The sequence below is a fragment of the Heteronotia binoei genome, chromosome 21, assembly GCF_032191835.1.
Source record: "Heteronotia binoei isolate CCM8104 ecotype False Entrance Well chromosome 21, APGP_CSIRO_Hbin_v1, whole genome shotgun sequence".
Lineage (NCBI taxonomy): Eukaryota > Metazoa > Chordata > Lepidosauria > Squamata > Gekkonidae > Heteronotia > Heteronotia binoei.
The window spans coordinates 40,107,595-40,122,418 of NC_083243.1; the positions used below are offsets into that span (position 1 = coordinate 40,107,595).

At 40.7% G+C, this 14,824-nt stretch overlaps 1 protein-coding gene across 1 annotated transcript; it reads right to left on the reverse strand.

Annotated features, from left to right (window-relative positions):
• Window positions 1–1,497: 1,497 nt before the first annotated feature.
• On the reverse strand, window positions 1,498–14,235 carry PSMC1 (proteasome 26S subunit, ATPase 1). Its single transcript, XM_060261630.1, has 11 exons — window positions 14,064–14,235; window positions 11,032–11,085; window positions 10,118–10,214; window positions 9,355–9,479; window positions 7,624–7,809; window positions 7,077–7,205; window positions 4,990–5,086; window positions 4,211–4,400; window positions 3,329–3,480; window positions 1,975–2,129; window positions 1,498–1,818 (listed from the first exon to the last, which is right to left on the reverse strand). The coding sequence occupies exons 1-11, from the start codon at window positions 14,064–14,066 to the stop codon at window positions 1,684–1,686; spliced, it is 1,323 nt and encodes a 440-aa protein (XP_060117613.1). The 5' UTR covers window positions 14,067–14,235; the 3' UTR covers window positions 1,498–1,683.
• Between the last annotated feature and the right edge of the window lie 589 nt (window positions 14,236–14,824).

Sequence of the window (14,824 nt, forward strand, 5' to 3'; positions counted from 1 at the left end):
CTCTCCTTATGCAGCTATATAAAAATTGAATATCAAGTGTCACTAAAGGCAGATTATTTTTCTCTTGCAGTATTAAAAGACATACTGAAGGGGGCAGTTTTTCCAGCTCCCATAGAACTGTGGCTGGTTTATGTAGACAGGAAGACAGTGTCCCAGATAGCAACCCAGCTCCAACGAACAGCTAAGTCATGGTTGGACTGAACCACATCCCCATCTTCTCTGATCCATGAAAGCTATCGTTAAGGCAAATTTTGCCTATTTAAAGCCATTGGTTGCCTCCGAGCCAGGTTGAAGCAGGTTTCCAAAACTGGCTTGGGGGCAAAATGCAAGTTGTGATCATCTTAGTCTACTTATGTATCACAGAAAACTGTAATTTCCCAAAGTGGGGAGGATGGTGGTGAAGAAAATGGAACTATATGAACCCAATCAGTGGTTTGGCCAGTATATCTAAGCTGGGCCATTATGTCAACCGTGATTTAGCATCTGGTCCCTAAGCACCTATAATTATACCTGTTCCATCTTTACTGAAAGAAGCAAGGAAATTAAATACCATGATTTGCCTGAAGTCCCATTTTTCTTTTCCAATGACTTCACTACCAGCATGAAAATTCTTTGTGTGACCAGAAGCTCAAAAGACTGGAGGTATTTGACCAAAACAAACACTGGGTTGCATCCGATCACTCCACTCTGCCAAGGGTAATGAGCTCCACTAGCCTCAGACATGATCCACTGCTGCAAGTCATTCTTTCAATGGCAAGAACACAGACAGCTTCAAGAGGAGATTGAATAAACATATGGAGCAGAGGTCCATCAGTGGCTAATAGCCTCAGCGTATTGTTGGAACTCTCTGTCTGGGGCAGTGATGCTCTGTATTCTTGGTGCTTTGGGGGGGGGGCACAGTGGGAGAGTTTCTAGTGTCCTGGCCCCGCTGATTGACCTCCTGATGGCACCTAGGTTTTTTGGCCACTGTCTGACACAGAGTGTTGGACTGGGCAGGCCATTGGCCTGAGCCAACATGGCTTCTCTTATGTTCTTATGGGATGCACCACCCCTTAGTTAAGTAAAATGGTAGGATATACTGTTTTTCTCGCTGGTGTCTCTTTTGTTCTGTATTACCCGTATAGATCTATTCTACCTTTTCCCTACAAGTAACTCTGGCCTTTGCCTATTGCCATATGAATATAAAGCTTCCTGGCAGGCATGTCTGAAAAGAAAAGCAGAACTTTGTTAAACCTTCCAGCTTACACCCCCCCCCCCCCTAATTTATTTCCCTGCATTACAACACATTTTCTAGCCGTTCATCTAGGTGGGTTTCCCCCCCTTCCCCCAAAACTAGAGCTTTTTCAAAGCATTTCTATAATTTATTTTCAGCTCTTTCCTGCAGAGATACATTTTTGGAATTTTAGCCGGTCAATCAGTTTGTGGACTGACAGGCAGGAAGTCAGACCAACACTCACATCCAAAGCTACCTTCTTAAATTCTGACCCAACCATTCCATTTAATTTGGAAACCATTTTAATGGCACATACAGTGAGTCAACAACAACAGAGGAATCTAGCCATCATGCTTTGAGCAGCAACCCAACATTTTCTTTTTGTCCACAAAGGCCTTTTATCTTTTCTGTATTCTGAAAGGTGGTCTGACAATCCCCCCCCAAAAAAATCCCCCCCAAGTAAGAAACAGTTAAAGATAGAGGCCCTCTGGGGTGCCCTCTTGTTTCTTGTAGAGAACATTTTCTTTTGATTTCTTGAAGTCTTCATTTGTTACTTTCATCCTCCGTTCCCTCAGAGCCATCAAGCCTGCTTCTGTGCAAATTGCCTGCCAGAGAGAGGAAATGATGAGTCTATCGGAAACCACACCATCAAAATGCTGCAGAAGTATTTCTCAAATAAGTCAAGGGCCGTTTCTGGCAATAGTGCATAGTTAAAATGGAAACCGAAGCCTGCCACTGAAGGCTGCCTCTACATCTCTTACCTTAATATCGGCACCAGACAGGTCATCTTTCGCCATAATCAGTTCATCCAGAGTAACATCATCTGCCAATGTCATCCTGCTGGTGTGAATCTGAAAGATGCGCTTCTTGGTTTTCTCGTCAGGGAGAGGGAATTCGATTTTTCTATCAATGCGCCCTGGAGATCGGGGGGAAATGGAGGTGCAGTTTTTGCAGGCAAACCATAGAGGCTTTTTCTGGGCATCAGGTTTACCCAGGGAAAAAACATTTTGTTTTATATACAACAACCAACAAAATCCAGCGTATCTTCAAATATCTTTGTCCTACAGTGTACAAACATCAGCAGAATAGATTTTAAATTTATTTTTTGTGGTATTCTATTCAGAATAACACCCTAACAGGATTTTTAAAAATTAGATTTAAACAAATATATTCAATACAAGAAAAATAAAAAAGAACATATATTAGTGGGTACAAAGCCAACATCTACCTGAACCATAAAACCACAGAAAAATAAGCACTCTTTTTCTTACGCTTTACTGCAAGATTCATTCTTTGCACAACTCTCAACCACAACAAGCCTTTTCTGGAAATATCTCTGTTCTGCAAGTAGGCTCTTTCACCAAGGTATAGGTCTCTCTTGATTTCAACAGCCAATCATGAACATGGGCCTTTTTTTTTTTTGCTTCCAATTTCTAGCAGAGACCAATCTAGCTGTGGTGATCATATGTAAAGATTTTGCTTGAACACTTCAGAAATATTAATTACACAATTTAACAGCAAGATCTCTCGCTAATAGGGAACTGGTTTCTGCAACCTGACTGATGTAACTCCTGGAAAGGACTAATGTAGGGGTCAGGGTTTTTTTTTTTAAATTAAGTTGTTTTTGCATTACAAAATCCAGCCAGTACATTTTTATCCCACTTCTACACCAACAAACTTAGAGTGGTGTGCATGACTCTGCTTTTGTATTTAACAAGCACAGTAACAGGCAGGTTAGCCTAACAGAGCACAAATGGCCCAAGAGCACTCAATGAGCTCCATGACACAGTGAAGATTTAAATCTAGGTCCCAGTCTAAAACTCAAACCACTACACTACAGCACAAACACAGCACGGGGCAAAGATTCCTGTGAAGTCTGCAATGAAATGCCCATGGACATTGCCCCCCAAAATGCCCCACACCGTTAGTGGTCTCCCCTACTCCAAAATGTCAACCATGAACTCCCCAGAAGAGTTCTATGAACCCCTCACTCTCTGAAGTGCCACGAACAACAATGGCATTGTAGCCTATTAATTACAAGCCAAAGAATGGGAACCATTAGCTTATCATTCTGTCAGATATTGAAACTAAAGCAATGCAATTCAATCCATTTACCTGGCCTGATTAAGGCTGGGTCCAGCGTTTCTATTCTGTTAGTGGCCATGATCACTTTCACATCTCCACGGGAGTCAAACCCATCTAACTGGTTCAGCAACTCCAGCATCGTCCGCTGGATCTCCCTTTCACCCCCTGAATTGGAGTCATACCTTCAAAGAGCAAGAGACACAGAACAGAACCTAAGCAAGATGCAGGAAGCTCTCTCCACAGAAGACAACATTCCCCATGGGGCCATAAAATCCTCAAGAATGCACAAGCCAACAGATTATGGTGAAAGCAATGGCCCAGATAACCAGCAATAAAGCCAGTGTCCTCTGAATCCCCCAACCCACTGAAGGAATTAGCCTAACAGACCTGGGCAGATGACAGATGGCAAAAAACCAACCCACAATGCCAGACACTTGCCTGAAGTTCCTGCAAAGGAGGATTCTCCTCCTCTTTGTGGTTTTCTATTACTTTGGTTTGTGCAGCTTATAAGTAGCAGGGGCTTCTGTAAATATCATCACTGTTCACATATAACTTGTATTCAGCTAACCATATTTCAGAGCAATGCAACAGCCTGTTACTAAGAGGCACATTTTTGGTTCTTCATAACAACTACTATGGGCTTTACAAATTACAGTCCCAGGGGATAGCACTTCAAAATACCAGAATTTGTGTCATAACACCTCCATAATTTACTCCTAACACAATGAGGGCTCGAAATGGTTTCAAACCGAAGGTAAATTCTGGCAAAAGTTTGCAGGCGATAGAAAAGATATTCAGGGGGACAACACCATGCCCAATGTGAGCTACGAGCAATCTAGCAACAAATGGAGGAAGAAAATCCAATTTTCAAACAAACGCTTATGTTCCACAAAGAAAGTGATAATATCCTACCTTTTGGTACCAATGGCATCAATTTCATCAATGAAGACGATTGACGGGGCATGCTCCTCTGCTACTCGAAACAGTTCTCGGACAAGCTTGGGACCATCTCCCAGGTACTTCTGTATAAGCTCAGAACCAACCACTCTCAGAAAGGTGGCAGAGGTCTGGTTTGCCACTGCTTTGGCTAATAACGTTTTACCTATTTGGTTTTCAACAGACAGCACAAAGTTAAGAGCTCAAAGTGAGACTTGGTCATTTGCATTGCAGATGCAACGAATTAAGGATTACCAACAAGTTCCCGTAGAAGTTAAATCAATATACTTTATTAAGCTAACAATCAATTCGACAATCCTGTCTTATAAGTACTTAATAAACATTAAATTGCTTCTGTAACTTGAACTCTTGTTTGAACCTCAGCTTCCTGGAAGGGTATTGAGAGACAAGAAGCAGACAAAAGGATGTCTCAAAACCATTATTTGTCACAACCTTAGCTGGTGGGTTCAATCTAGGCACTGTGAGCATTGAAGACGACTCCCATCCCCCTTCCTTCTGAGCTTTGCTGGCATCCTACCCCTTAGGGCTGAGCCCTGGAATTAAAGTGGAAAACTTGCAATGAGAAGTAGGAATCCACAGAAGTCTCATACAAGAGGATGTGCAAATGGACCGAAGAACAGGATCCAAATCAGTGAAGAAAATAATGTGTAGGACCTTCATTCTGACTGCTATACTGTGCTGGCTCTATACACTGAACAACTGAACTGAACAACAAAAAAGGAGATTATCAGTACCTGTGCCAGGAGGGCCATACAAAATGACTCCTTTGGGTGGCTTTATACCCATCTCTTCGTAATACTCAGGATGGGTCAAAGGGAGCTCCACAGACTCCTATAATGAAGAAACAATATGTCTTCAAAGCGTATCAGCCTGCGAAGACAGATCACTGAAACTATTTCCATTTTTGAAATAACAGACTAATATATTGCCTAGTTGTCAAGATCAGGATTTTCATCAGTGAATGCAATTTATTCAGGTCCCAAGGTTCGGTGTATGCACTACCTTTTAACAGACAATGTACAACACCTAGCAGGCAATGGACAACATCAGCACTATTCTGAGGCAACACCTCAGACAGGTTTGTAGCCATCTAGAATTAAACAAAACAGATACTGCTTGGCACAGTAAAAGAAACCAAATGATGTACCATATATATAAGTCTTGATTTTTGCAACAAAGACGCCCAACAAGTCCTGAAAACAAGGGTCTCTGTATAACAAAGTTGTATATCCCATTAACTAGCACTCCATTTGGATTCTAAATATTGCAGATATATAAAGATTCATAAAGAGAGCCAGTTTGGTGTAGTGAGAAAGCCAGTATGGTGCAGTGGTTAAGTGTGCGAACTCTTATCTGGGAGAACTAGGTTTGATTCCTCACTCCTCCACTTGCAGCTGCTGGAATGGCCTTGGGTCAATAATGGCTCTCACAGAGTTGTCCTTGAAAGGGCAGCTTCTGGGAGAACTCTCTCTGTCTGTTGGGGGGGAAGGAGATAAAGGAGATTGTAAGCCGCTCTGAGACTCTGATTCAGAGAGAAGGGCGGGTATAAATCTGCGGTCTTCTTCTTCATGTGTCCATGGATCTTTAAATACAACACACTTGGATGAGTGGCCTATGTTGTATCTTAAAAATATTTATTTCCAATTACTCCACAGGATAACATCTCTGTGTGAGTAAAGTGTATAATGCATTTGATTGGTTGATTTTTGTATATGATTAGTTTTGAAGACACCGAGGTTTAGCCTGCATTTAATCTCTGAAGAAGGTTTTGTAGCCAAAATGTGTTTGGTTTTTATATTTTGATATTGTGTACCTTGTTAACTTGTATGCGTATATTTTGGCATTTGACCACATAGTGGATAAAGGTATTTATATACCAAAACATAGACAGGTGATTTTTAAATTGATTTTAACATTTCTTATGCATAATCAAAATATACTGTATATTTGAATAATAAGATACCAGACAGATGTTGGAAATGTAAAAAACATGAAGGTTCTTTCTACCATATGTGGTGGACTTGTGAAAGAGCAAAAAAGTATTGGCAGATGATTCAACAAGAAATTTCTAGGATCTTAGGATATGAATTTAAGAAAGTTGCAGAGACTTTTCTGTTGGTTACAAATGGAAAAATTTCCAAAAGAAGATAGAACTATATAATTTGGTACTTGCTTTCAGCTGCTAGGACATTATATGCGCAGTTGTGGAAGCAAGAAAAAATACCACAGAAATGGGATTGGATTGTAAAAGTTATGACATGGAGTGAAATGGACAAATTAACAAGAATTTTAAGAGACTACAATTTAGACGTTTTTAAGATGGAGTGGAAAAAGTTCAGAAGATATGTAGAAAGAGAGTGGAAAATAAAAGGACATTGGACAATTTTGATAATGATTAAGTCTTAGAAAAATGAAGAATATTATTTTTTGTTTTTATTAGTTAAGGGTACCTTTAAACATTAGTACTTTAAGTAAATAACACCGGCAGGGGTCAAGTAACGGGGGGAGGGGTGGGTAGTAAGTAATATATGGGATAGATAAAAGAAGTTATTAATGATGCAAGAAATATAATTTGTTATATGTTACCAAATAAAATTGTTTTAACCAAAAAAATATACTGTATATTTTTATAATAGCACGGTGTGTTCAGCTTCATTCAATTGTCTTCATTTCAAACTTCTGAGGTTACCTTTTGTATTGGGTTGGTTCTCCCCCCCTTTTTTTGTCCAATTCAAAGGAATACTGAACTGGAATTCATATTATAGCTTTAAAATCATTATGTAACAGATGTTCAGGCACCTGCTTTTGTACTAAACAGTACCTTGATTTCTTGAATCTGGTTATCCAAGCCACCAATATCTGCATAGGTCTCCTGTGGGGCTTTTTCCACCTTCATTACGGTCACTAAAGGATCTGTGTCATCCATTAGAACTCCTATCACAGCATGGACCTAAGTAAAAGACAGCAGCACAAACAGGTGAAGGAGGGTATCACACACAAGCAAACTAGTCCTTTTGAGCACTTGGTTCACTAAAAGCTGGTAGCTAGAGGGTAACTGCATTACCATTGGTCTGGAGTTCACACAGTCAATATTATCTCCCAGTGAAATCAATAGGACAAGCAAGCCACAGAACTTGCCCAGTTACCAAAGATCTTAGGCATGACTAGCTCTCTTTGCAATGAAGTCTTTACCACCTTTGCTACTTTCCTTGAAATTACCTTCGTTTTGTAGGTATCCTTCTTAAAAGGCATCACAACTATATAGCAACAGGTATCAGAAATTTATGCAACACAAACTTGTATTTGTAAAGTTGCCCGCTTTCAAAGTTTTGGATGAGGCAAAGCTTTACAACAGAAGTGTTACTTACCTTATGGTTAAGTAAAACTGAACATCCTGGCTCTAGCAAATCCTTGTCGACGAAAGAAAGAATACTGACATAGTGTTCTGATCCCACCGATGTAGACACTATGGCATGATTGTCATCAATGATCTCCTCCAGAGTCCCTACAGACATTGGGGTTCCTCTCAGATCATCTACTTTGGATCTCTCTTCCTGCAAACAAAAGCAAATTGCAATCGTGTGTTAAGGATTGCCAACTATCCTCACCAATCTTGACTTATCTATTGTAAGTATTCATGCTGTGTATTTCAACCAGCAGATGGTTCCCAGCGATAAATTTATAGAAACTGTATAATCATTATGACTTAAAGGATTAAAATATTAATTACAATAAAATGTTCAGATGGATTAGAACAGCAGAAACAAGGCCAGAATTCAAAATTTCAGAGTGTGGGAAAGAGAATATTGTAAAGGCCTGGGAGAACAGAATTTTTTTTACTGGTGATGGGAAAATATGCACGGTATCAGATGGGCATCCCAAAATTTGGATTACACAATAAGAAAGGACTTCTCTTTACAAACTGTCATCCAGTTTGCCTCCAAGAGAGACTTCAGGGAGGGTAGAATTCTATGAGAGAAAATGTTATGTTTAATTCAATTTATACCCCACCCTCCCCACTGAGGTGGGCTCAGCGCAGTTTACATCAAATCATAGTATACTATGATTGCAGTCATAAAATCAATAAAACCATTAAACAGTACAAGTTAAAATAATCTACAGTTGGTGCTAACAAATCAGATGTTACTCATATTCTCAGGACGACAGTTGTTCCAGAATTCTCCTACAGTCAACTGAAGGCTTGCCAGAAGACAGCTGTCTTACAGGCCTTGCAGAACTGAGCGAGGTCCCACAAGGCCCTAACCTCTTCCGGCAATTGATTCCACCAGGAGGGGGCTGCTACTGAAAAGGCCCAATTCCTGATGGGTGCCTCTTTCAGCCTGGGGATCACTAGATGTTGAGATCCAGATCTTAGTACTCTCTGGGGAACGTGTGGGGACAGACAGTTTTTTCAGTGAAAGATGGTTCTTTCAGTGCCCTAGTTCCAAGCCACTTTGGACTCTAAAGGAAGTTAACACTCATTTTGAATTGGGATCAGAAGAAAATGGGAAGCCAGCAGTTCTATCACAAATGAGACACATTCCATACAGTTGGTGCCAGTCAGAAAATTCTGCAGTCAAATCGTGTCTGAGCTGTCTTCAACAGCAGTCCCATATAAAGTGCATTTCAGTAATCTAACCTAGAAGTGATCCAGTATGGATAATCATAACCAACCCCCATCTATCCAAGAAGGGTAGCAGCTGGCTCAGCAGCCAAAGCCAAAGGAAGATGACCTTCCAAGCACAACCTTTTTGCTTATTTGCAAACACTGTTTTTAATTTTTTTCTATTTTAAGCAACTAATTTCTGTCCTATAAGATATGTAGCACACACTGTATCTGCAATACATTTACTTAAACACTTCTATAACAATGATATAAATCACAAAGCCTTGCTGAAAGAAAAAAGCAGCTGTGGCACGTTAAAGGCTAAATTGGTGGCCCAACCATCTCTGCACAAGGCCCATTTGTTAGATGAATGGAACAAATTAAGGGGATGGCATGCTTCTAAAGAATCTGGCAATATGGCAAGTTAACAAGCAGAGAACTGAACATAAGACACCTGGTGGTTAAAAAAAAGAATTTGCTTTCCAATAGGTACCTCTTGTTTTTCTTCTAAAGGTTTCATTTGTTCTTGGTTTCTAATAAATTCTTCCTCCATCAAGAGGTAATCTTTAATTCGTTCAAGCTTCAACAGTTTGAGTCTGCATTGAGTGTGAGGAGTTACTGTAATTAAAAACAAAGGTAAGAACAACATTCAGTTGAGGAGTATGATGCTGCAATTACAGCTATTTTCCTTCCACCGTAGAAAGACTTCAAACTTTTTCCTCTTGTATAGATCACTTTCCCCCTTGATTTGGGACATCATTTTACACTCTCACCAGAAAGCAATCTTACTGGACTTGAACTGGATGATGCCAAAACCAAATTTCAAGGTTGGGATTTCAAGAGTCTCCTACTGACCCAAGTCATGTGCCAAAGAACACTGTGACTAAACACAGGGCTCTTTGTTTCATTTGTTTATTATGTTCAATCAATTTTGGAGACAGGATTAATAATACCTCTAGTATTTACAGAGTAGATTAGTTCAGAGCTCTTGTATCATCTGCATCTTGGTGGGTCATTGAAGCTACAGTATAAACTATTGCCTCATTCTCAGGATGATAATGAGCTCATTTAGGACAGCGCTGATTATTCTAAGGACAGTGACCCCCACCCCAAGTCACAGGCAAAAGATTCTGCCCAGACAGTTTTTGAATTAGCAATGCTGACAACTAACCCTGGATCCTCTTATACATGAAACATGCACTCTAGAGCTGAGCTGCAGGTCCACCCTGGTATACTTACAAATCAATTGTGCTTACCCAGGGGAAGCTTGCTGGCAGCATCTGGTCCCTTAGTTTTCTTCTTCTTTTTCCCAACTCTTGTTGGAACTGGAGGCTCATATTTCTTCTTCTTATCCTTTTGATTTTTTTAAAGCAGAAAAATAGGAAAGTCAGAACTGGTACAGAGTTGGCTCCAAGGAAACTTGTTTAAGGAAAGCACTGCAGGATGAAGAAACTGGACTGAGTGCAAGGGAGAGGACTTCATGTCCTAACTACCATGTAATTGTCCTGGCCTTACCCATCTAAATGAGGACCCAGTGAAGCAGTCCACAGCTCCAGCCAAAATATGAATGATGGTCACTGACAAATACAGATAAATAATCCTGGTGATTTCCAGGTACCTGCAGCAGTATTTCACAGACTGCTCAACTATCCTGTAACCTGAAAAGTACAACTACTGTCTCTTTCCTTCTCTCAAGTGCAGACTTTGTAAATGTTGCTGACACCTTAGAGGATTGGAGCCAGTATGCCATGCCTCAGTGAGCCTCAAATATTCAGGAAAAAAAGGCTTGAAAGTTTAAATCTTGAACTGTTTTTTATCAGTGATATTGGTATTTGCAATGTTGTTGTTGTTTTTTTACTTTATTGTATTTTTCTGATATAAGCTGCCCTGAGTCTTGCTTCTGATATAAAGCATGTACAATAAATCTCTCTGGTAATCACTATATAAGCCCAAGTTCTAGCATTATGAAACAGAGGAAAAAGTTCTATTTTTAAAGTTACTTCATACAGATAGTATCTTAAATAATACATAAATCATTTCTGTAATTTATATACTAAAGCAGTATATGATGTAAATTCATGTTTGCCTTCTCAACTAGCACTGAAGATATTTGCTGCATTTGCCAAAGCCATAGAACCTCTGACAAAGATTTTTCTCTCTCCATATTTACCTTGTCATCCTTTTTGCCACCCCCAGGACCATGTCCTCCACTCTGGCTTTGACCCTGGGGGGGAAAAAAGACATATCAAATGACACACTAAAAAAATCACCCTTAAGCATCTTAGTACTCAAAACATTTACACTGTGCTCTTTAGTCACATTCATTTCAATGGAACAGATTTCAAATTAAGTCTGGGATCATAAACGCACATACTAGGAAAAAAAGACTCAATGAATTCTGTGGTTATTACTTTTGCATAAACACACTTAGGATCATCCAGCACGTGTTCAGAATTGTATTTTAACAGTCTACATTGATTTAAAATAATTGCTTCAGAGCAAGCACTGGAAGAAAAAACTTTTAGCCCACAGACAGATGTGGCACAGAACATTTTCCAACATTTTATATTTCCATATAATTTTTTCTTCATTTCTGACTATTACAACATAACACAAGCTTGGAAATTTCAAATTTGTAATTATGATTTTTCAGGTCGTTATCTATAGGAATTGTCTGCAATTGTACATGAGTGTTTTACTGATTTGTAAATCTGGAGGTGGGGGAATAAAATGACAAATACATACCATAATCCAAGTTTTTAAAAAATTATGAATTCATCTGATTGGCTGGGCATATTGTAATCCTCAATTTGATATCTAAGAAGTAATGCTAAACAAGAGGTGCCCCAGTGACCCTCTTGGAGAAGAGTGATTTAAAATAATTGCTTCAGAGCAAGCACTTTGAATACTGGAGTAAAAAATGTTTAGCCTAGATGTAGCACAGAAAAATTTCCAATACTTTAAATTTCCACATAATTTTTAAATTTCTAATTATTACAACATAACACAAGATTGAGAGTTTCAACAAATTTTCTGTTGAACATGTGAGCAGACAACCAAGTTCACGGAATAACATACATAGATCTTTGGGTCTGCTAAATTAGATGTCAACTAGTATGTGATCAATGCCTTTGATTTTTCTTCTTAAATGTAAAAATCTAATGGAAATAAATACTATTTCTTTAACATTTAGTAATAAAAATCATTTTCCAGAAAACTTTGAAATATAGGATTTAAACTACACTTGATACCTTCCTGCAATTACATTATGTTAACACAAATGTGGTTATATTAACACAAATTTGTTTACTAAAATATGTCAATGCATGGGATGCATGGGATGGAGAAAGTAGAGAAAGAAGTACTTTTCTCCCTTTCTCACAATACAAGAACTCGTGGGCATTCGATGAAATTGCTGAGCAGAAAGGTTAAAACGGATAAAAGGAAGTACTTCTTCACCCAAAGAGTGATTAACATGTGGAATTCACTGCCACAGGAGGTGGTGGCGGCCACAAGTATAGCCACCTTCAAGAGGGGTTTAGATAAAAATATGGAGCACAGGTCCATCAGTGGCTATTAGCCACAGTGTATGTGTGTATATAAAAAATTTTTTTGCCACTGTGTGACACAGAGTGTTGGACTTGATGGGCCGTTGGCCTGATCCAACATGGCTTCTCTTATGTTCTTATGTTATGTTCTTATGTCAAAAGAAATCCACAAGTTAAAACCATGCTCTGGTTAGGGCATCGAACATTTCCCTAATTCTATTTTTTTCCCAGAAAGCCAACATCACTGAGCATGTACTTTGGAGCTTTGCAGCAGAAAGTCAAACAAGGACAAACCCACCTTTTAATAAATAAATATTTAGATATCTTTGTTTACATGTCTGTGAATTCTGATTTGGTCAAGATTCATAGCCATGTACCCCTATAAGTATGTGTGGCACCTGGTGCAAGAAATGCCCATGTACAGTCAGCAGTTATACATCAACTGCAAAGGGTGCAGCTATTGAGAGACAGTTTGGTGTAGTGGTTAAGTGCGTGGACTCTTATCTGGGAGAACTGGGTTTGATTCCCCACTCCTCCACTTGCTGCTGCTGGAATGGCCTTGGGTCAGCCATAACTCTCGTAGATGATGATGATGATGATATTGGATTTATATCCCCTCCTCCACTCAGTCTCAGAGCAGCTCACAATCTCCTTTATCTTCCTCCCCCACAACAGACACCCTGTGAGGAGGATGGGGCTGAGAGAACTCTCACGGCGGTTGCCCTTTCAAGGACAGCCTCTGTCAGAGCTCGTAAGAGTTGTCCTTGAAAGGGCAGCTGCTGTAAGAGCTCTCTCAGCCCCACCTACCTCACAGGGTGTCTGTTGGGGGTGGGGGGAGGTAAAGGAGACTGTGACCGCTCTGAGACTCTGAGATTCAGAGTATAGGGCGGGATATAAATCCAGTATCTTCTTCTATTGGGCTTATGAAAAGCAGCATCTATAAACATGCATCTCTAAGTCAGTTTACAACAAAGTAAAAAAAAAAATACCCCAAGTAAACAATATGCAAAAAAGTCTTAAAAGATATTTTACATAGAATACACACTGTGCAGGGAACCGTTTCCAGACCAGAAAATATGATAGCGAATAGGCTGGAAGCTTGGCAACTATGCAGCTAGCACACCTTCACTCCTTCCTCCCTTCAGAGGCCTCACAGCCGCATACATTGATACTCCCAGCCTCAATTCGACCTCAAAAATCAACCCAGTGAGGTAAGTTAGGCTAAAAGAGGGATCTGAAACCCGATCTTCGGTATTTCAAACCACTATATCATTTTGGCTCGTTCATATTTTTAGAGAATTAAGCCCTAGATTTCACTACAACAGCAGAACCTCCCCGTCCACCCGCACACGCCCCTCCCCCATCCAAAAGGGCTCTCCTGATTTAGGCTTCCCGCTCCCAGGGATCCTGAGCAAATCAAGGCCCTTCGCCGCCCTTCAGGACTCGGCACCCTGCAGCCCACCCCGCCGTCGGTAGAAGACAATGACATCGCAGAACACGGAGGAGGAGGAAAGATTCTGCCTCTCAAGAAGGCCGCTTCCTCCCTCCCCTCAGCTAGCCTTCCTGCCTTCCTTCAGTATCACTAAGGTAGGCAGAGGGAGGGTCCTACGGGGACAACGACAGCAACCGAAAGTCGGTTTCTCCCCTAACTCACCATTCTGCTCACTCACAGCCAGACACCGGAAGTTTAGGCGCTGCACATGAATGACGAAAAAGGGAGCGAGACGGGTACGAGTCCTGACGAGGGACAAACGATGCAGTGAGAGCAAAGCACGCGCATGGTTGGAGCCATGGTTTCCTAGGTGACGGGGGATGGCATAGACTCCAACGAGAGGGAGAAGCGCCCGCTTGCTAATGAAGGACAACGATGTTACTCTTGCGGGAGATTTTCAGTGTGTGATTTAAAAGCTGTTTATTCCAAGCGTTTATTTTAAAGTGTAGCTTAATTGATTTGCCAGCTTGGAGGTGGAGCATGGAGTTATCCTAGAATTACAGCTCCTCTCCAGAGGGTTGCCAGCCTCCAGCTGGGGCCTGGAGATCTCCTGCTTTTACAGCTGATCTCCAGCTGACAGAGATCAGCTCCCCTGGAGAAAAGCAGGAGAATCAGAAGAGCCCTGCTTTCAAAGGTGGACTCTATGGTATTGTACCATGCTGAAGCCCCTCCACCACCCAAACCCCCCCTCCCCCGGATCCACCCCCAAAGTCTCCACTCCAACACAGACCTGGCATCCCTACAGAGTACGCAGATCAGTTCCCTTGAAGGAAATGGCAGCTTAGGAAGACAGGGGTATTCACATCCACAGAGCTCATTCCCCAAATTCTGCCCTCTGTGCCCCCAAATATCCAGGAATTGGCCAAGCCAGAGTTGGCAACCCAATCACCTTCCTTCCTTGTATCCAGTCCTTTCTCTGACCA